This window comes from Tiliqua scincoides, chromosome 9 (genome assembly GCF_035046505.1).
Source record: "Tiliqua scincoides isolate rTilSci1 chromosome 9, rTilSci1.hap2, whole genome shotgun sequence".
NCBI classification, from domain to species: Eukaryota; Metazoa; Chordata; class Lepidosauria; order Squamata; family Scincidae; genus Tiliqua; species Tiliqua scincoides.
In genome coordinates, this window is record NC_089829.1 from 16423832 (window position 1) to 16445950 (window position 22119).

At 49.4% G+C, this 22119-nt stretch overlaps 1 protein-coding gene and 1 pseudogene across 1 annotated transcript; both read right to left on the minus strand.

Moving 5' to 3' along the window:
* Positions 1-502: 502 nt before the first annotated feature.
* Positions 503-18591, minus strand: LCAT (lecithin-cholesterol acyltransferase). Its single transcript, XM_066637614.1, has 6 exons — positions 17714-18591; positions 11163-11319; positions 8874-8989; positions 4965-5060; positions 4207-4431; positions 503-3178 (listed from the first exon to the last, which is right to left on the minus strand). The coding sequence occupies exons 1-6, from the start codon at positions 17853-17855 to the stop codon at positions 2616-2618; spliced, it is 1299 nt and encodes a 432-aa protein (XP_066493711.1). The 5' UTR covers positions 17856-18591; the 3' UTR covers positions 503-2615.
* A 1243-nt stretch (positions 18592-19834) lies between these two features.
* LOC136660962 (5S ribosomal RNA) lies at positions 19835-19954 on the minus strand (annotated as a pseudogene).
* Positions 19955-22119: the final 2165 nt, after the last annotated feature.

Sequence of the window (22119 nt, forward strand, 5' to 3'; positions counted from 1 at the left end):
CGGGAGGGGAAACTGCGAAGGGGCCGCCCCCCTTCCGCAGTTGCACAGCGCTGGGCCCTCCTCCCCACTATTGAAACCGTTTGGGGGGGGGCGACAGACTACTGTGTCCTTTGGGGGTGTTGCTTGGCCCAGCTCCCCATCAGGCCCTGAGAGGGGCTCACTCAGGCTGCAGTCCTACCTGGGAGTAAGCCCCATTGACTTTTTTCATGGGACTCACTATTGAATAGACATGCATAGGATTGGGCTCTAGGGTTGCAGTCTTATCCACACCTACCTGAGAGTAAGCCCCATTGACTCTAATGTGACTTTATTCTGAGATTGGATTCTCAGCCTCAGGAGCTTTGGGTGAGGAAGCAGCAGCTCTCCAGGGTGTCCGCTGGAGAAGGGGTTTTCTGCCACCCTTGGGGGGGGGGATTGAACCGAAGCAAGGAGGGCCCTGAGGTGGTTGCAGCAGCCCTGAGCATGGCCTCAAGAGCACACCAGGCAGGTTCAGAAACACCAGTTTCAAGCAAAGCTTTAATGCTGAAGGGAGAAAAGCTGCGTCAATACAAGGTGGTGGCCCTGCATGGCCAGGCAGTCCCAGCCCTCGGAGCTGCAAAGGGGGTGAAAAGAGCGCAGGAAGGAGAGCCAGCCCCGAAATCCACCCAGGCAGCCTGCCGGACCATCTTCTGCCCCTGAGATGCAGCATCTGGTTGGAGGGGATCCCCCCTCCTAGGAAGCTCAGCTGCCCTTCGCACCACTGTGAGAGTGGACAGAAGGGCAGCAGCCCCATTACTCTGTTGCAGCAAAAATCACCCAGGCCCTTGCGCCGGCATGTGCTGTTGATAGAAACAGTTTCGGCACCACAAGGTTCTCTGTTGTTCCTATGCCCTGCTGGTCTCTCCTTCCTCCTCCCCCTTCCACAGCTGGGCAATTCCGAAAGGGGGGGCTCCTCATCTTGAAGACACCTTTTTGGCTGATGTTGAGAAGAGCCTTTGTTGAAATGTTAGATTTATAAGGTGTTGCTTTGACAGTTTACGCAATCTGTGGCATCTGACCTTTCAGAGAACAAGCTGTGAGGTTTGAACTTGTGGTGAACTCACCTGGCGGCAGGAGAACCTGAAATGCAACAGACTGGGTCTAGGGCAGTCAAAGGTTCTTCCCCAGGAGGATAAGGTGTTAGGGGCAGCTGCAGCATGTCTCAACCCCTGCACCTGTCCAGATTCCCTCTTGCACACCACAATTTAAGGCTGATGCACACTTGGGAGCTCTATGTCCCATGGAACTCAGTGGGACTAACATCAGAGTAACTAAACACTAGAACAGAGATGCTTAGGTACATTGAGCTGGTGCATCTCATCCTCTTCCACGTGGTGCCTCCTCATCTTTTCTTCATCTCTCTCTCTTCAACATTGCCCTAGCAGCCAGGACAGCTCCCTTCCCTGTGCTGTGTAGACCACAACCTGTTGGGATCCCTCTACCTCACGATCCATCAGCTCCTCTATCTGTGGGCTGCATGTACTACGGAAGCTGCCCCATGTTCTTCACCTTTCAGGGGGTGGCAGAGAGCAGATGGGGTGGGGTGGGGTCTGAACTAGGGCTCCCAGTTGGCATGTATGAATGAATAATGGTGTCTGTGAACAGGTGCTAAGCATGACCTTACCCTGCTGATGCAAAATCACCACCAATCTACACCGGCCTGGGATCAGCAGACCCACCTGTGCTCCAGCCCCTGCTTGTTTTAGAAAAAACACACTAGGAAGGGGTACAAATGATATACATGACAGATGGAGACTGGCAGCCTGAGGACCTGATTCTATCTAGCCTCCTTCCTTGCCACAGATCAGGTGTATGAGGGCAATGCCTCTTCCTTGCAGGTGTCACTCCCATCAGAAAATGAGCAGTTGTCCCAGAGTCTGCTCAGCATGGTGGCCCTGAACAGGACAAAAATTGCACACAGGCCCAGCTCAGCCAGTCTTTCCCCCTCCCATCAGTGCTGCACTGGGAGCCTCTGGGTTGACCTCTCCTTTCCTGAAGAGAGAAACACTTGTGGGGCTGGATTTTCAGTGGGGGTGATGATGTCATGACTGGGGAGGGCAGTAGCCATGGTTGACATAAATTAGTCCCTCAATGACATTGGGCTCATGACCTTCCAGACTAAGCCAGTTGTCAGGCAGAGCAATTTGAGACTGTCCAGCCTTGCAGGAAGAGAAGTTTGAGCAGTCCAGGATACAGCAAGTTAGAAAAAGAGACGGGCTTTTCCTTTTACCAGGTGACTAAACAGAAGAAATCTGACCCTGGGCAAGTTCACATGCATACCCAGCTGGTTTCTCTGCCAAGGGGTGCTCCTGCACACCCTCCACACTGCAGTACCATATGCTGCACAATTCTTCCCACTCCAAATAAAAGGGGAGGGGTTAGGATGGCACAAAACGTGCCCCATGTACAGCTTGTCACAGTCTATGCTGCAGGCCTGATGGAAACAGGTGAGTACAGGGGTTTCCTCACCATATCTGCAGAGAAGAGGACATTCAGGTACACATGTGAACTGGCCCCTGGTCCTTTCAATTCCCACTGAGTGTGTTGAAGGCCTTTGACTACTTTTGCTTGGCTATAGGGTGGGCTTCAAAGACTTTTTAAGGGTCCTTCCCACCTTCTTCCTCTTCTGCCGTTGTGTTCCCAAAGGTTCCAAGAAGGATTTGGTTGATGTAATCGAGAGTGGTGTTATCAAAGACCATGTTGAGATGTTCGACCCCGGGGATCTCCAGGACATGCACCGCTTCCTTCTGCTGGCCCTGCCATCGCTTGCACTCCTCCATGCTGCGCCTGTTGACTGTGTCATCCCCATCCCCATACACAATGTGCACAGGGTCCTCATAGGGGAAGCGGTCATCGTAAAAGTAGGTCTCTGGTGTGGGGTGCCCAGTGCCATATAAGCAGTACACCTCAACCCCTGGAGGGGGGAACCCTTTCAGCAGGTCCTTGGTGCTGTTCCACATGTACCAGCCATCCTCAAAGTTCACATCAATGAAGAAGCGATGGACGTCCTGGATGGTGTAATTGTAAGAGGGGGTGGAGATGAAGACATGTGTCTCGGGCCAAGTCAGGCTGTTGGGGAACATCCAGGGGCTGGTGGTGGTCATGCGCTGCTCTTCACGCAGCTTGATGTTGGACATGATTGGGATGCCATGGTTGTCACCTGGAATTCAGACCACTATATCTTTAGCCAAAACATCAGTGCGTGCTCTCTGACCACCCTGTTCTCACGGTGCATCCCAGCTGGTGGTGTCTACCAAATCAACACCTCATTTCACACAGCTGCTGTAGGCTACGGAGGGGAGAAAGGGTGGGTACCCACATTGTACCTGAGAAAACTGGGAAGGAGGCTGGTTTAACCTCCAGAGGGAGGAGCCTGGGTATGGGGACTTGGGACAGCAGCTTGCTTCCTTTCTTCTGGCTCCTCACCCGAGTATTACTCCTTCCCCAGAGGCCTTGAGAAAGAAGTTGACGCCAGGTCAACCCCTGAGCTTTGGTGGCACCCTCACTCCACGGGCATATTGCTGAAGGCCTCTACCTGAGCGATAGAGCCCTCCTGGCAGCCAGATGTCCCCAAAGGAAGCCTACAATCAGGAGAGGAAGAAGGCAAGAGCCTCTCCTGTATTCTGGGGCACTACCATGACCAGTTGCCAGGGTAGGGCTTATCCTCCTTCAACTTATTTAATCCCTTTTCAAGCCATCTAAACTAGTAGCAGTGAATCCTGCAGTAGGGGGTTACACTGTGCAAAGTAGTCTCTCCTTTGGTCCACCTTGTGCTGGACAGAGGTGTCCCTGCGTGCTGCATTGTCTTCATCTGCAATGAAAGCCTCTTCCTGTGCCAACAGAAAGCAAGGCATGCTCATGTGCTTTTGGGAAGGGGTGAAGTAGAATAGTCTTGTGATATTTCACCACCTGGAATAGTTGAAAATGAGCAAAGCCATGTGCTGCTGCTGCCACTACCCTGTCCCCATCCCATTGGCTTCTGTGCTTGCCCTCCCCCCCCCTTTTGCAGTGGCACTGAAGTGTGGAGAAGTTGCCTTCGATATCATGCCCAGCTTGGATGCCCCTTAACTTGGCAAGCCTAGTGGTGGGGGATGCTGTGCTCATACTTGGTGTGAGAAGGGTAGGGTGCATGAGGGGCAGGAGAGACAGTGGCGCATCAAAGGGACCTACAGCATTGTGGCCACTCACCTGAGGCCAGGACCCTCGTGGCCTTCACACCTCCGCCCCAGGGAGCGCCCAGTGAGATGAAACCTTGGACATAATGGTCTTTCCAGGCTTGTGACTGCTGGAGCAGAAAGTACAGGATGTGGAGGTTGCCCAGGCTGTGGCCAAGGATGAAGACACGCTTCTGATAGGTATCGTGCATTTCCTCCACGAGGGCCTTCAGGTTCCGATAGTAGTCCTCTTGCTCATCTGTGGAAGTGGGATCAGCACAGCAGAACCTGGTGGGCCACCAGCACTGAGCAGGTCTGCCCAGTGACCATTTGAATAGCCACATTCATTTGAACGGCCGCAGTGAACGGTACAACTGCACAGGCTGCTGGGTCATGCCTCCAAGCAGCAGAGGTCTATTGGACCAGATCTCAGCCCCACTTCACAGGGACCCCAGATCACAGGGAGGAGCACCTGGGCTTCCACCTGCTGGGGTAGCTTGCTGTGCACAGGACAATCCTCCCCACCATGCACCTTCCCTCCCTGCCTCTCCAGCAGCAGCAGCAGGAGGAGGAGGTTTCCTTTGTCCTCCACTCCTGCCCTCTGGGACTGCATCCAGAGCAGGAGGGGGAAAGGCTGCGGGGTTTCCCAGAGAGCAGCTGGGGGAGTGCTAGGTGTGTGAGGCATGGGGTGAGGGAGCGGCCAGCACTTCCCTGGCACCAAACCTCAGCCGCTGCACCATCTTTGCTCCATTGCCTTCTCTACATTCTCCTCAGCCCCTGACAAATACTTACTAGGCCCGATCCTCCAGTCATAGGGGGCGGCCCGCACCGTTTGGTCTCGCACATAGCCATTGTTGACCAAGTGTTGCACCATGGTGTGCAGGTATCCTGTCCAAAGAGAGAAAGAGACAGGGGGGTAAGCAGGGGGTAGAAGAATTCCAGAGCACCTGCATTTCCTTGAGGCTTGCTGAGTTGCGGGACCCACTACTCAAAGTGACAACAAGAAGGCTGCCAACTGTCTCCCTCCCCCAACATTCTTGCACCAATAGTAGTCCTTGTACAGCCCTCTTGGGCATGTGCAAAATGCCCTCTTTCCCCACGCAAAATGTGGCTGTTTAAATTCTGCTCATTGGACCAAGAGGAAGCACTTTTCAAAATAGGGACTCCTCTCTTAGATGGAGTAAGGAATGAGGGGCTATCCTTCTTTGTCCTGCACAGTGCCTTTCCCAGGGGCTGTTGGCTGATGTCTCTTTCAGGAGCCCCTTTTGTGAGTTCCCTGGACACAGGACCACTTTCTTAACCCTATGCTGTGTAAATTACAGGCATGTACCACTTAACAGCCTTCCTCTTAATGATGGATCGCATATATGACAGTGGTCAAGGCACAACAAAGAGGCTCTTAATGAGGCAGTCAGGACTGCCATAGCCTGCATCAGAGTATCTGTTTACACAACAAAGAGGCTCTTTATGCAAAGGAGAGGCAATTAGCCTCCAGTAGCCTGTGCAGTCAGCTAGTGTCTGGCAGGGAGTGTCTGTTTACACAACAAAGGCACTAGATTGAGCTGAATGTTTGCTTAGCGATCTAATCACATAACAACGGGGATAGGAGAACGTATCCCAGTTGTTAAGTGGTGCACATCTGTACTTTGAAAACTTCTCTGTTGAAAAGTGGTATGTAAATATTCTTAATAATATTAGTAATAGTAATATATTTTATAAAAGGGTCTGATGCAAGAAACTGTGACCATGTGTAGAGTGCCTTCAGGAATGAAGCATGTATATAAGTAATGTATTCCTTTAGACAGACAGACAGAGCATATGCAGAGTGCTCAATGTCACTCTGAAAGGAACTTTTTTAATTTTTTCAAGACAGTAAAAAATGAAAATGCCCAACGTGCATGCTTTCTTCTGCTTTGAGATCTGGCAACTAGCCAGGAGGTTGTCTGTTGAGGAGCCCTAGGAAGTTAGCTACCATTGCAAGCACTACTACACTGGGTTGAGGGGGGGCTGGCAGGACCCTACATCATTAGCACAGATGAAGGTGGAAGCATGTGATTGGAGAACATGACTAAGCCTCTAGCCCACAGGCATTTCCTTGACCACCTCTCCACGAGTCAGTGCTGGACAGGACTGCAGCTTCTGGGTGGGTTGTGTTCCTTGGACAGCTGCCCTTTGGACACTGTCACTGTCCCAGGCTATAGAGACTAGGCAGAGGAGGGCCATCTGCGGGGAAAAACCTCACCCAGGAGAACACTGAGCCCCAGGTGTTCAAATTACAAATCAAGTCCACAGTAGCATCCACTGAGTGAAGAGAAGTAACAGTCCACTAGATTACCTATGAACATGGACCAGGCAGTCCAACAGTCATAAAGTACTGTAACTAGTTGAGTGGTTCTCAAACCATGGGCCTGCAGCCCACTAGTGGATCACAACTCAATTTTTGGTGGTTTGCAAAACTGACAGGGTAGATTAGGCTATGTGTATCAAGGGTTAAATAACCTGCTATGTGGGGAGATCACTGCTGCCCACTCACCATTATAGCCACAGAGGCTTGAGCAGCTGGTAGAGTGGAACTATTTTTTAGGTGGGTCCTGATGCTAAAAAGTTTGAGAACCACTGAACTAGTTTATTAAAAGTCTGGAAAAAAAGAATTAAACAAAATGGGGAAATATCTGGCAGGAAAGCATAAAGAAAGGGTTCATCCAAAAGAATGCAATAACCATTACTCCCCAGCAGATGGACTTGAGATGCTACTCCCTCATAAGTCAGCTGGAATGACAGCAAAAAGGGGGGACGATAAGGCTTATGATCCTGGCTATCCAAAGCTGCAATCCTAACCAACTTTCCAGCACTGACATAAGGACAATATAACTCTGAGGTAAGGAAACAAATATTGCCTTACCTTGAGGAGGCCTCCATAACTGTCCACCAACTGCAGGATGCAGTACATGCCCCACTGGCACAGCTATGCCAGTGCTGGCAAGTTGGTTAGGATTGCGCCCTCAGAGCCCAATCCTGGGCTCGGCACACCAGCTCACTGCTGACACGCACTGTTGCAAACGTGCCATAAGGCATGAGGCTTATCGCCAGGTGAGCACCAGTGGTAGCCTAGTGCCTCCTGGCACTGGGCTAGCACCAGGCGGGCACCCAAGCTCTGCCACTTAGTGGTCGCACAGACCGCCGAGCAGTGGTAAGGTAAGCAGAGGTGTGGGGGGGAGGCATTCTGGGAAGGGAGGAGGCGGGTGGAGGGCAGGGAGGAGGTGTGGCAGGGAGGCGGGGAGAGAGCGGGGGAGGCGTGTCAGGGGGAGGGAGCAGGGAGGGAGGGAGGGAGGGAGGCGGGATCGGTGTAGCTTCGCTCCACCAGATCCTGAGCGTTCGTGTGGGGCTTGCCACCCGACATTAACTTCTACCTCACCGACGACCTTTTGGTTGGCAGTGAATCGAGTAGCTCCATTGCGGGGCTACTTCCCTTACCTGGGGGAAGGGGATGAAATTCTCCTTCTGCCAAGGTGCCGCCCATGCTTGCCCAAGGCATTTAGGATGCGGCGGCAGCCACTTCTGGTGCCGCTGAAGCTGCGCGCCCCGGGAGCTCAGAATTAGGCTCTAAGGGTGCAATCCTAACCCCTTATGTCAGTACTTTCCAGCACTGGTATAGCAGTGCCAATGGGCCATGTGCTGCATCCTGCAGTTGGGTGTCACTCATGGAGACCTCCTCAAAGTCAGGGAATGTTTGTTCCATTACCCCATTACCCAGTGCTGGAAAGTACTGACATAAGAGGTTAGGATTGCGCTTTAAGTGATGTAAATTGCAAAGAATTCCCAGTTTTGTGGTTCAGCATGTAGGTGCCCCTTGCTGAGCTCCCAGCAAATGGATCACTCAAACAACTGATAATGACCCCCCTCCTTCTTGTGGGCTTGAAAATTATAACTTGTCTGTAATGGTGAAATCAGGTTACCTGATTGGAGGAGTGGGAACTAACGCCGACCAAGATAGACAGGTTTGCTACCCAATTGACAAGGTAACTCTGTTACTAAGCAGCTTAGCTGTCCCAGACAGGGGAGGGAATCTGAATCCGCTTTTCCCATGTGGGAATCTGAATCCCACCATGTGGCAATGGTGGTTATTAAACAAGAAAGGTCAAAGGCTGCCTGCGAAGGAATGGCAGCTGCTGGGGAGTTAAAAGGGGTTCAAAACAGAGAAAAATAAGCAAAAATTGGGGTGTGAAATGCATCACAACACCAAACTGGAAGGGGTAGCTAATACCCAAGAGGACAGGGGCAGAATCCAAGACAATTTTGACAGGATGGAGAACCGAGGCAACACAAACAAAATGAACTTTGGCAGGGATAAATGTAAAGTTCTGCATTAGGGTAGGAAAAGTCAGGAACATAAACAGGGCACCTCACTTTAGGAAAGATGTAGCCAAACTGGAGTGGATTCAGAGAAGAGTGACAAGGATGATCAGAGGGCTGGAGAACAAGCCCTATGAGGAAAGGCTGAGTGAACCTAGTATGTAAAGGGCAATGATGGGTAATGCGGAATTTATTCAGTGTTGTCTGGGGTACCTCTTCCAGTTTCTTGCAGAAAAGCAATACCCGAGCAGCGCTGAAGGGTCCCTGGTGGAAGCAGCTTGACCAGACTGAAGGAGGGCGAGCTCTGTCCTGAAAGAAGACCGACTACATGTGTCTCACACTCCTTACCGGCCAGTTTGCTCTTATCCAGATATTCCACAGTGTGAGTTTTGCCAAATCCTGGCACCCGAACATCCACTCCAGGAGCATTGGTCAGCCTCTGAGTAGTCTTGTTGTATATCACTCTGCACGCAAAAGGAGGAGAAAAACACAAGCACTGATATTGTGGGATTTCCACAGAACGCTCCTCGGCCATGGCTCAAAAATTATGATCATGATCACCTGCGTGACTGGAGTCACAGAGTACTGGAAGAAAAGGTCAGCCGATGCATTAGGAAAACACCACACAAAGTTTGCCTTCATCTGGACCGAGGCCTGGTGTCAGGGGCAGATGGATCTACTATGACACTAATGAAGCTTAAGCTTCAGGGTCCCTAATTCCAGAAGGGCTCCAAACTGACTTCAGTTCACATTGCTTAAAAATTTTGGGTGCTCTGTATGAAAAAGGAAATTTTTATTCACGCCAGTGACTTTGACGTGTGAGATAATCCAAGCACAGCAATTTTAATAGCATCTGTTAAGTAGTGGTTAAATTTTTTAAAAAACGTGGTGATCTGTTGGGGAACAACCCTGAGGAAGAAGATAACAGTAGTTACCCAGACTCCATTGCTGATTGAGAAGGAGCCCCCAGAACAGTTCAAGCTTCAGGGCCTCTCTAAATGTAGGTCTGCCACTGCATGACTTTGCAGGTCTGCTTCAGATTAAGCCCTGTCTATTTTAAGCATGTGGAGATCATAGGCAAGGTGCCATTTGAGTCACTGACCCATATTCAGAAGCACCGTGCTGCAGCTACTCGGAAGCTAAGCAGGGTCAGGCCTGGTTAGTACTTGCATGGGAGACTGCCAGGGAATACCAGGTGCTGTAGGCTTATACCATAGTCTTTCGAGACTGAAGGTTGCCAACCATGAAAGGACACCTTGATTTGGTGCAATCAATGTTAGCATGGAAGCAGCATAGTTTTGAAGTAGATTCCTCCTTAGGTGGTTGAGTGGTGTGAAGTGTTTTTGGCAAAAGGGTTGGTATTTCAGGGCCCAATCCTATTCAACTTTCCAGTGCTGACACAGCTGCAATGCAGCCCCAATGCAGTTGAGGAGGCAACTGCTCCCTTACAGGAGCAGGAGGTCTCTGTGACTGCCGCCCCATTCCAGGAGACAGTTGTGCCCTGATGGCATGGCTGCAATTGTGCTGGCAAGTTGGTTAGGATTTGGCCCTAAATATGCAGTTCTACAGCGTTTACTAGCTACCAGGCTAGCTAGTACTAGCTACCAGCTACACTAGAGTTAAACCTGTAGTTTGCTACTACAGGTGAACTAGCAAATGGCCAGAGAAACAGGTGGCATTATGGGGAGGAGCCAAAACAAATTGCCAAAGGACTCCCATTAAACTAAATATTGATGGATCAGGTCCTCTGCAAAGGGAAGGACACACTTAAGAACATAAGAACATAAGAACAGCCCCACTGGATCAGGCCATAGGCCCATCTAGTCCAGCTTCCTGTATCTCACTGGAGCACCCCAGATAACAAGAGACCTCATCCTGGTGCCCTCCCTTGCATCTGGCATTCTGACATAATGTCAGAATAATGACACACTCATTGTCCAACATACACCAAAGAAAAACAGGCGTTCTTGCGTTCCATTTAAGGCTGCAGTTCTATGCACACTGAGATTACGTCTCACTGAATGCAAGTCTCTGGGTTCCTAACAAAGATGCATAGTGAAGGCAGAATTCCTAGCATGGCAGTAGGCAAGTCAAACATGAGAACTCCTTCTGTGGGAGTGTAAGGGCAAGATCCACCAAAGAGGTTTGCAAAACTCATACTCACCTATAAGCCCCAAAGCACATTTTTCACACTTAGATGAAATCATTTTTATGATTGCACACATTTTCCACATAAATTTAGGGCTCAACACCTCCTGGCACCTGTTGTGGCCTGTCAAATACTGATCCATCTTACCCAGTGAGGTGCCAGTGTTTGCTCCTCCCATTCTCCACTGCTCTAGCTCAGCACTCTCTTCCCCTCCACATTTCCTCTTCTTCACTGTTCCCCTTCAATTCCGAATCCAGAGAGTGGAAGGAGAAGGAGGGAAGAGTGGAGGTAAGTAGGCAGACAGATGGAGGCAACTGCTTCAGGTGGCCCCAGTGATAAGCCTTCCCTGGTTAAAACAATAGTCTTGTGGCCCCATTTCCTCATTGTGTGCACCAGATTCTGGCATGCGCACCACATGGGCCACTTGTGCAAGAGCTTTCCTAATCAAAAAGTGTGAAACAGTGCATCTGGCTGCTTGGGGGATATACCTGGTGTTGTCAATCCAGCAGTCAACACCCAAAGGCAGGAACATGTTGAGGTTCAGCCAGAGCGTGAAGTAGTCCTCTGTTTTCCGGTAGCACATCCAGTTCACCACATCGGGCTTGTTCAGCTTGGCCTCCAGTTGGTTCCCAAGGCAGCCAGGCACTGCAGGGGGACAGAAGCACAGGGGGGGTGCAGCCCTGTCTTAGAGACATGTCTGCAGAACAGTCTCACGGCCTGCAGAGCTTGTGGTTGTTCAGGCCTGGAGAAACCAACTCATGGGAGGAGGGTGGCAGCTTTTTCTTATGGCCTTAACAGCACCCTGGCAGGTAGAAATGTAGCAGTGAAGGGGAAGTGTTTCCTGGCATCACGTTCAGTGGTGGGAAACACATGCTTCTCTGGCTACATGTCTGCCTCTTGTTCCAGGCATAGGCACAGGCCCCACGGAAGGAGGTTGCAGTTCTTTTGTTAGTGAAGTCGCCCAGTGTCTTTGGCAGGAGCTACTTGGCAGCTCCCTTCCTGCCCTGGCATTGTGGGTAGACCTGATCACAACCTGTCTGCCCATGTCAACCTGCCACTTTTGTAACAGCAGCCATGGGCCAGGTGGAGCTACATGGAGCAGGAAAGGGCACAGGAAATGAGGGCCCATGTTGAAGGAGCAATCCAGGAGCATGAGTCAGACCTGACTCCCCAACTCCAGCCCACCACCACCCCACCAGGCAGCTGCCCTGCGCGGCCATGCTAAGAACCTCTCATGTGTTCCATCCCTGATGCTGAGGCACTTGTGAGGGGCACTTGGGGCAGTTGCACAGAAGGTCACCTGCTGATCCCAAAGCCTCTTTCCATCAGTGTGGCAGAACTCTTGGCTGAGAAAGGCTCTCTGGGGTCACCTTCTTATTCCCTTTTCATATGTTTTCTCCTATAGGCCCCTGAGGTGATGCAGGGGTGGGGTGGTGGTGGTGGTGGTGGTGGGGTGGGGTGGTGGAAAGTTACCATTTGCAGGGGGAGCACCTGGAGGATGCAGGATGGACTGACTTCCTCAGGTCAGAGAGTTCTAGGACCAGGTAGCAGGGTTATTTTGGTTCCCAGTCTGTGGTCCAGCCTCTAGCTGAGCTGGTTTGGACAACCAAGTACATGCACCAATGGACACTCTGGATCCCCAAGAGGACACTCTGGATCCCCAAGTTACAGACACCTGAGTGGTCCTTCAGTGGTGCTTTTGTGCAGGCATGAGAGCCCTGGGCCAACCTGAGTAGGATGCTTTGAGCTATGGACGGTTCGACTTCTGTACAGATCCCAGAACTTCACCAGAAGGTATGAAGGGCACACAGTGTGTTTGACACCATTTCTCAGTTGAGACAAGTGGCATTCAGAATGTGACTGTCCTCAATACATGGCATGCCAGACGATTCTGGATAAGACAGTATTTGGTCTGATAAGTGAAATGGCATCAGGATTTGATACTCTGAGATTTTCTGTTTGTTGCATGCCAGCAAATCTGAATGAATTTAATGCTGAGGTAAAATTTTCCATTCCACATTTGAAACTTGACATTCATAACCTTAATGGAAACATAACATTTGGGCAGGTTGCAATATTGACCAGATTTCTGAGTTAGCCAGAGCCATCTGAGAAAACATGACTGCTGAATGGTTGCTGGGACATGTACAGAGTACTTTTCCTTTGTCAGTGAGTAGGGGTGTTTATTCCAAAATTTCTTGATTAAAATAGGAATTTGTGGTGTTATGTGTTTTTATCCAAATTCTTATTCAAAATCAGACAAACAGCAAAAAAACAAACAAACAAAAACAATAAGCATTGCATCTGTGAACTCTGTATCATTTTAGAGTGTTACCAAATATACATATTCATTGGTTTTCCAAGCTTCTCAAAAGTGGAGCGCCACATAGACAAGCCCCAGAAGAGGCATTTACAGAGATTGATTTGGGGAAGAGGGGAGATCCAGATCTGAGCACATTCACCTGATCACAGATCACATACAGATCACAGTTTAGAACTCCATCACCTCCAGCTTACAGTACAGTACTGGTACCCTACCTGAGCATCCCACCCACTCCTCACCCACCCACATTCAGTCTATTGGGGTTCTGCACACCACTGTAGACCTTGCGGAAATGTGCTGGATACAGTGGCGTAGCTAGCGAGGGGCAGGGGGGACGGTCTGCCCTAGGTACCAGCCTCAAGTAACCAAAATCGCAAAAAATTGTGGTGGTTAGGAATAATCTCATCATGCTATAAACTGTTGGATGCGGAATTTACTGCAGAATGCAATGAAAAAAACCGGAGTGAAATATCTCTTTTCTATCAAAAGTTATGGCTGAAAAACCAGAAAACAAAAAATGCATGGAGTTCTATGGAAAGTGAAACTGAGCCACATTGTGCGCTTACTCGTGAGTAGGCGAACCTGCCTTTGTCCATCGGAAAGGGCAGGCTGAGAGGAATCCAACAACACCAGAATGGTCCCGATCCGATGAACTCAGCCCCCCAAAAACACCCAAGAAGGAAGTCCCTCCCTTCAAGCTGATGAATGTATTGAGCCCTATGGAAAGCGGAACTAAGCGTTTACTCACGAGTAAGCAAATGTGCCTTGGCTGGTGGTCAGGTCAGGCAAAAGGGAATGCAAGACCACCAGAATGGTCCTGACCTGATGGAACTGGAACTCAACAAATGCTCCAGAAGGCAGCCCCCACTCATAAAAAGAATAAAACTAAGGCTTAAAAGGGTAAGGTGAATTTTTTCTATTTTAGACTTGTAAAGCCAGGTGGGTCCTGATAGGGATATGCTTGAAATATAACAACTTACATTGGGCACTGGGTAGGGCTGAAAATCTCACTGATTTTTTTTTTTTTGGAGGGGGGTTGTTATTGCAGGCAGGCTACAGAGAAAATTCACTTGGTGGATCAGGGCTGGCTTCCCCTTATTTAATTATTTGTGCTTCTTTAATTAAATTATTTATTTTAATTTGCTTGATGATGTCACTTCCAGCCATGACATCACTTGAAAAATTAATTAATTATGTCGTAAGGGATCACAAAAATTTATGGGCCCCGGGTGTCAAATGACCTAGCTGGATATACCTCTAATGATCACCTATTTTAACACAATAAACCTAAGGTTCAGAAATGAAAAATTGCTTGAGGGATAAAGAAAGATTCCATGTTGCTTTGGATGCAAGAGAAAACATCTTTGATGGGAAAAATGCTAGAAGATATTGCTGCAAACCTTTCCAAGTAACAGGGGTGGGAAGAGTGGCCGAAATAAGGGAGAAATCTTCAAAGCAGATGCCAAAATAAAGCTTTCCTTCTTAGAACTTCTCCAGCTCTTTTGGGAGCCATTGGGAGTCTGCCCCTGAGCCATACAGGTGACAAGAGTATTCTTGGGAAATCAGGTCTTGGGGGCATCTGCCTTGCTTTCAGGTCTTACCTGGAGATGCTGCCAGGGCTTGTACCTCCTGGCCCCTTTTGCTTGCACAGGAGCATCTCTCCCACTGTGCTGCAGGCTCTCTTTGCCAGCACACCTTTTTTCTCCTCCCCAGGAGAGCCATTTCTACAGGGACCACTTTGTGCTCTGCTGCTCAGGGTAACCAGATGTCCTCTTTTTCTAGGACATGTCCTCTTTTTAAAACTTGTGTCCTGGAAAAGAACCTAAATGCCCTCCCTTTCCTGGTGAGTGGGCCTCTGCAGTTGGTGAATAGCCTTCTGGTAATTAATATATTATATATAGTTTTAACTTTAAGCAATAAGTAATATAGTGTTTAAATTAACCACATGAAATCAATATACAAGGGTTTTTAGCTTTTATTTTGTCATGCCCTACATTTTTCTTGGATGTTCTACATTTTAGGGTGCCTCGTCCTCTTTTGTGGTTATAACATCTGGTCACCTTGAGTCTGCTGGACAAGGTGATCCTTGGTCAGCTCTCATTGAGCAAAGGTTCATCTTCAGAATCATCTGACCCACATTCCTTAGGAAGAGATCTTCAGCAGAAACTTCCTTGCAACATGAACTCCACACGGTTCCCGCCTGAGGCCTCCCTGCCCTGGTCCATCCATACTCTGGTCCTACCAAGTCGGGAAACTCTTGAGTGCTCCACAATGCACACAAACAGAGGAATTGCTACTGACTGGCTGGATTACATTGGGGGGGGGGGGGAGAAGAAATGCATTGTTTGGAAGGAAAAGCCCAAAGTCAGGCTTTAAACCATCCATGGTGGGAGACTGACAGTGCAGCCAACTTCAGCAGCATGTGCATTCAACTGGCTGCCACACTGTAACATCACAGAGTAGTTGCCATGTTGTTAGTGCACACCAGGGGAGCAATGGAAGTAGACAGGAAAGTGAAAAGCAATATTTGCTGGGCAGATCTCTGCTTGCTGCGCGACAGGCATCTTTCAGCATTTGGTGGTTATATCATGTTATTGCCGACTTCCGGTTCAGCTGTGCTCCGAGACACACGGCTGCTCAGCTTAATGGAAACAACGGTGGCAAGAAAGGTTCCATTTCCAAGCACCAAGGTTAGGACATGTGGAGGCTCTTCCTCTTCTTGCACTGTTCCATGTTCTCCAAGCTGGCCCTCAAGGGGTTGTTTGTAGGGAGAATGTGGGTCAGTTACAGTGATCCTGGCACTGCAATCAGGTGGGCAAAGGAGCAGGGGTCTGAATGCAGTGGGCCCTGAATGCAGTGGGGTGTGGGAGGGGATTGGGACATGGTGTGAAGAAAAGAAGCTAATCAAGGACTGGCAACAGAGCACCTTCTGTAGCAAAACCCCATTCATTCATTCATTCATTCATAAGCCTTTCACATGCCACAAGACTGGCATTTTTTGGACTCTCACTTGTTTGAACTCTAGCGAAGACTTTTGGAGCTAGTTCGTTATCCTCACATGTGCCATGTTCCCAGGAATGTGGCTTTTGGCAGCTGTACTGTGGTATTGTCCAGATGTTTCTTCAGGGCCCTTGGAGCTTGGCCTAGTGCTCTAATCACTACTGGGTTTGTTGTTGCTTTCTTTCCCCGGAGACGCTGAACTTCGATTTCTACAGCTTTGTATTTCATAATCTTTTCCAGCTCATTTTCAATTCTCCTATCTCTGGGGATTGCCACATCAATCAATTTTACTTGTTTTCTATTCCAATCGTAGTTATGTCCTTTGTTTTATAATGTTCTATCTCAGTGGTTCCCACACTGTGGGTCAGGACCCACTGGTGGGACATGACCTGATTGTTGGTGGGTCCCCAAAGGGTGATGGAAAGATCAGATAACTAATTGCCTCAACCCATGAGGCTATTCAAAAATCAGATACTGTAGCTGCTGACTACCCTGCAAAGATCTCAGCTCCTTGCAAGCATGTGTAAATATAGGAAGATAAATGTTTGAGGGTCTTTTCTCTGGTTACCATTACTTATAAATAAATAAAATACTTTTTCTTTCTAGATCTCCTCTTTTAAGTCTGGTAAACTAGGTGGGTCCCGATAGAATGTCGTTTTAAAAAGTGGGTCTTGGTGTTAAAAAGTTTGGGAACCATTGCTCTACTTACCCAATTGAATTTTAAAGTCTCACAGCATTTTCTCCTGCTTGTTTCCAACAATATTTACTGGCTTGCATCCCCACCATTTTTCTGTGGATGGTAGTGTGTACCTTTGACATAAATTCCAGCATAACATTGCAGTGCCTTTGCTGTGTCATTTTTTGTAATCTGATTGTGTGATCTTACTACACCCACAAATAATATGGTCAACAAACCCCTTCTTTTCCTTACCTAGTCTACATTTGCTCTCATTCAAGAACTTTTCAACTTTTGCCACATTTGGGGAGTTGGCAAACTCTCCTTTGAGAGACTATTCCACAAATGCACCTTCCATTGAGAAACTGAACAGGGGAATATCACTGCTTAAATCTGGTTTAGAAAACAATCAATGGGTCTGTGATATTGTTACACCAATTCCCACTTTCATTTCAGATCTATTTGCATGTCTAGCAACCTTTACATTGAGGGAAGGGGCAAAAACTGGCATTGCCCCACAGGTCTGGAAGCAAGGAGTCACTAGTTCTGCTCATCCAGACAGATCACATCTGTGGGATATACCTAGGTCATCAGAGTCTCCCTTGCCATGAGCAAGAACAAACCAGATTCCTCTCTCTCTGCAGGCTCCTTTTCATCCGAGGCTCCAGCCTCTCTCTGAATGCCAGTAGCAGGGCAGCAATGGCAGGAGAGGGGCATGCCCTTTGCTCCTGCTTGTGGGCTTCCCAGAGACCGCTGGTGAGTCACTGGGGGCAACAGGATGCTGGATTAGATGGGCCCTTGGGCCTGAACCAGCAGGGCTCTTCTGCTGGTGTCTTACTAACACTTTCCACTCAGTCAAGGATGGAGAGTCAGGGCAAAAAGACACTGATCGTGCTCTGCCCACCTCCAGCTGGGCAGTTGCTCTGCACCCAGGTTACCTTGCAGCCCACAGAAAGCTAGTCATCCCAAATAGGTGCCTACCTGGGGATGCTGTGCTCCACTCCACCCTACAACCCCACATCAAGCCTTTCCCCACTTACCAAGCACCACTGGTGGGGTGTTGTTGGAGAGGCCAGCTTCTGGGGTGTTACTGGGGGGGAAGAGCACATTGAAAAGCCAGAATGCACTTCCCGGCTGCAAAAGGAGAAGGCAGAGTGTAGCAAGCCCAGCCAAGCTTCCCATTGTGGACGCTGATTCACTTCCAGCCAGGTCTAGAACAGTCTTTCAGCTGCAGCACTCTGTTTGGAGGAGAGAGGAGGAGGAGGAGGAGGAGGAGGAGGGAGGGAAGGTGGGGAATCATTAGCAGATGCTGGGCGTAGGGCAGCACAGGGCAGGCCATGTCTTTTGGCCCCAGCCCCTCTGGGAACCGGTGCCAGCAGAGGATATGAGCTGCATTCCCAGGGCAGAAGGTCTAGTTCTGAAAACAGTGTCAACAAATGGGGTTTGGTCTTGCATTGCCAAGGTGGATGTTGGAATGTGAAAAGCCTTCAGGGTGGAAGATGTTGCCCTTGTCCGTTGCACGACCTCCCTTCCAGAATAATCAAAGCCAAGGGCCGCTGCAGATGTCTGCTCTGAAGAATGAGGCCTCGCCATAAATATGGCTTCCACAAGATTTCCAACCCAAATGCACCATTTCCATTCCTTCCTGGTTTTTCCAAACAAAGACCTACCAGAGCCTGTCTGCTCACACCAACCTTCTCTGGCCCTCTCCGTATCACGCAATGTCAACACTGAACATTGCAAGTCTGTTCCATGCTCTGTATGTTCACCTTCCATCTTGTCAAAGAAACCCAGTAAAAAATCGAGGCTCCCTGCTCTTGTCAACAGAAGCACGATGGTTTCCACTGATACGCAGTGCTCCTTGGACACGGTCTTCAGGCATGGCCATTCTGTAATCTGTGCAGCCGTAACAGAAGAGTTGCTGTCTTAGTAAGGAGCAAGTCATGCCTCTGTACCCTATATGGCAGTGGTGGCTGCTCTCCCCTGTGCCTCAGCCCTCCCTACTCCCTGTTCTCTCATCAGCATGTGACCCATAGTTCTCTTATTGCCTCAGCATTGCACGCTCCTCTTTGACAAACATTCGGCAAAAACTCAAATACTGACTTGTGGACAAAGTACAGCAGTGAATGCAGAATGCCTTCATTGGCATGTCAGCTTAGGAAGCTGTCTTCCCCTGAGACAGACCCCTGGGTCCTCCAGCCCAGTTTCGGCTCCTCCGACAAGATCTCAAGCAAGGGCCCTTTTCCAGCCTTGCTGCCAGACCTCCTTTTCGCTGGAGATGCCAGGGAACCCTCAGCTTCCAAACCCTGAACATGACCCAAGAAAGCAGCCTCAGCAACATTGCTGGAAGTCCTCCTGGGCTCCCCTCTCAGTCCAGTTGCACTGACTGCCTCTTTGGCATCCCTGAAACAACTGCCACCTTCTCAGCAAGAATTTGGGCAGCCTGTAGAGTCTGGCTTGATGGAATGGAGGGGGGGGGGTGGTAGGTGGCCAAAACAGTTTGAATAGAGTTGCAAGTGGAGGTGTCATGAATTCACATGGTGCCCACACACTTCATGTGGCCTATTGTCACCTCTGGCCAGGCCAGCATTGTTGGATGATGCAAGCCCCTACCAAAATGTGTTTACTAGAGATGGCAGTGGAATGAGTGTGCCCACCACTACCAATCATCTCAGACCGAACCACAGTCCTGCAGCAGAGGCAGGCCATACTGGGCGTGGACAACATCCGAGCTGGACAGGATCCAGAAAGTCACCTAATCTCACCTTAATCCTGCAAAGAGAAGGTCCTGTACCAAGCACTTCTGGGCTGACACTGAATGCAGCTATTTTAGGTAGGCCCTGTGTCTCCCCGCTGTCTGATTCATGGTCCTGCTGTTACCCGATGTAGCCTTTCAACTCAGTTTCAGAAGTTCTGAGTTGAGCGTTGTTCCAGTTTTCTCTGAGCTCAGGGTCCATATAGATGCTTGTCCAGCCTTTTAGTCCCTTGCAGCTTTTGCTGCAAGAGATGAAGTCATCTTGAAGATGTCCTGTCCCACCGGACTGTTTGCAGTCTTGAAGGGTGCCTCCCAACTCGCCATGAACTCCACTGCTTAGCCTCCAAAATCCCACCCCCCACAAATGTTCGGTTGGCAACCTTCAGTCTCGAAAGACTATGGTATAAGCCTACAGCACCCAGTATTCTCAAGCGGTCTCCCATCCAAGTACTAACCAGGCCTGACTCTGCTTAGCTTCTGAGATCAGACGAGATCAGGCATGTGCAGGGTAACAGTTGCTGCATCTGCTTCATTGCACTTTCAAACTGCTGCTTTTTCTTCTGTATGGAACTGAAAGGTAAACGGAGGCAAAACCAGCAGCAATGGGTTGACGAACTTCCAGAGAGAGAACTTTGACTTCTTCAGTGCTAGACACACTGAAAGAGGATTCTGTAATCCATGGCTGTTAGCCATGCTAGTGGAAGGGAAGCTCCAGATTACCTTGGAATGTCAGCTGACAGGGATAATGAGTGGGGGAGGACGAGGAGGACAAGAAGGGCTGCTCATGAGGTTCCCAGAAACTCTGGACATTAGAAGAGTCTGCAGTGAGATGGGGAAGGACCCTTCCCAGGTTTTTAGTCAGAGAATTCACTTTCCACAAGCCCGCTGGAGATTGCGTGAACCCCTCATCTCAGCAAAACTGGGCTGTAAGTTGCTGGATGTCCGAAGTCCCAAGAGGTCCAGAAAGTGCTTAGATTTGGCCATTGAGAGTACCGGGTGAAGCCCGATAGCAGGTAAATGCTCCAGGACACTGACCAGGTGCTGGAGGCCTGAGATGGTGCGGCCAGCCTAGAATCAATCCCTTTTGTCTGTGGAGTGAAGCAGCCCACTCTATGGGCTAGATGGAGTTAAGTAAGCAATGGGAAAGCAGAGCAAGCCAAAAGCAACTGTCAGTCTTGGAACAGCAGGCAGAAGTCCAGCAGCAGTTTCCCAGCAGGAGTGAAGCTGTCCCCTCCTTGGGCTTGGGAGGAGGACTGTGGGCTTCTCTCAGCGGGAGATGTTCAGGCTCCAGGACTTGGAGCAGGAGCCAGCCTGCAAAACCCTAGGCGACTAAGGAGCCCCACCTTGGTACAGAACCTGGGCAGGGCCCTTGCAGGCCTCTTCCATTTGTTTGAAAATAGAAAATGCAAAATAATGCAAAAAATCACCTTAAAAAACAATATAAAATGATATTCAAGAATAAAGTGAAATAACACAAATTTTACCTGTTGCAGCGCTTCCTGGTTGTTTCCCGGTTTTTAAAAAAAAAATCCAAAACTTGTTGTGGAGCATCTACATTGGTTTTGAAGGCTGACACTGGAGTGCTTGGGACAGAGTCAGCTTCCAGTGTGGGACCTGATCCGAAAGGCCCTCTTAACTGCTCCACCACACCACGGCACTCCATGCTATCATAAAAGTCCCTGGGATGCCAGAGGAAGGGGCAGATGGCAGCAGCTTCCTCACCCCACTGCCAGCAACTCGGTGCCAGTCGGCAGAGGTTTCCTTGCCCAGTCGCCAGAAAGGCTTTCTCATGCCTCCAAGCACGGTCAGAACAACAGAGACTTCCTCACCTCACCAGAAACAGAGCAGCAAGTGTTTCAAGTAAGCTGTTTTTTTGTATCCTGCAAGCTCCGCTAGCAGACTGTTTGTTTAATGTGCAGTGTTCTGTGGCATTTACTAAGAAGGCTTTTTTTTGTAACCTGCAAGCACTGCCAGTAAACATTGTTTAACCTGCAATGTTTTGTTGCATTTTATCGTGTTGTGAAGGGCTTGCATGCAGCCTCACCTTAACCCATTCATTTAACCTGCAAGCTTTGCTTGTAAAATGCTGGTTTAGGGCCCAATCCTATCCAACTTTCCAACTCCGGTGTAGCCACAATGCAACCTCATGGTAAGGGAACACGTGTTCCCATACCTTGAGAAGGTCCCAGTGGCTGCCCCTCCACCATAGGATACAGCGCACACCCCACTGGCACAACTGCATCTGCAATCATTTAGGGCCAATCCTGTCCAATTTTCCAGTGCCGGTGCAGCCATGCCAATGGGGCATGCACTGCATCCTGTGGTGGGGAGGCAGTCACAGAGGCCGACCTCAAGGTATGGGAACATTTGTCCCCTTACCTTGGGGCTGCATTGTGGTTGCACCGGTGCTGGAAAGTTGGATAGGATTGGGCCCTCAATCTGCTATCTGCAATGTTCTGTAGTGTTTTATTTGGTATGCAAGTAAGTAGCTTCACGAAACAGCCTGCACTGTACTGTTAATTCTTTTTGCAACAAAATCCTATTCAGAAGTAAGACCAGTATAGTAAGCGCTTTGCGCTGTTTTGCTCTCTTCAATGTCTCTTAGCCTTAGTAAATTCAAAAACTCAAAAATATTTATATACAGTTGACCTCCGCACCTGCAGATTCCACCATCTGTGGATCCTGACCCTC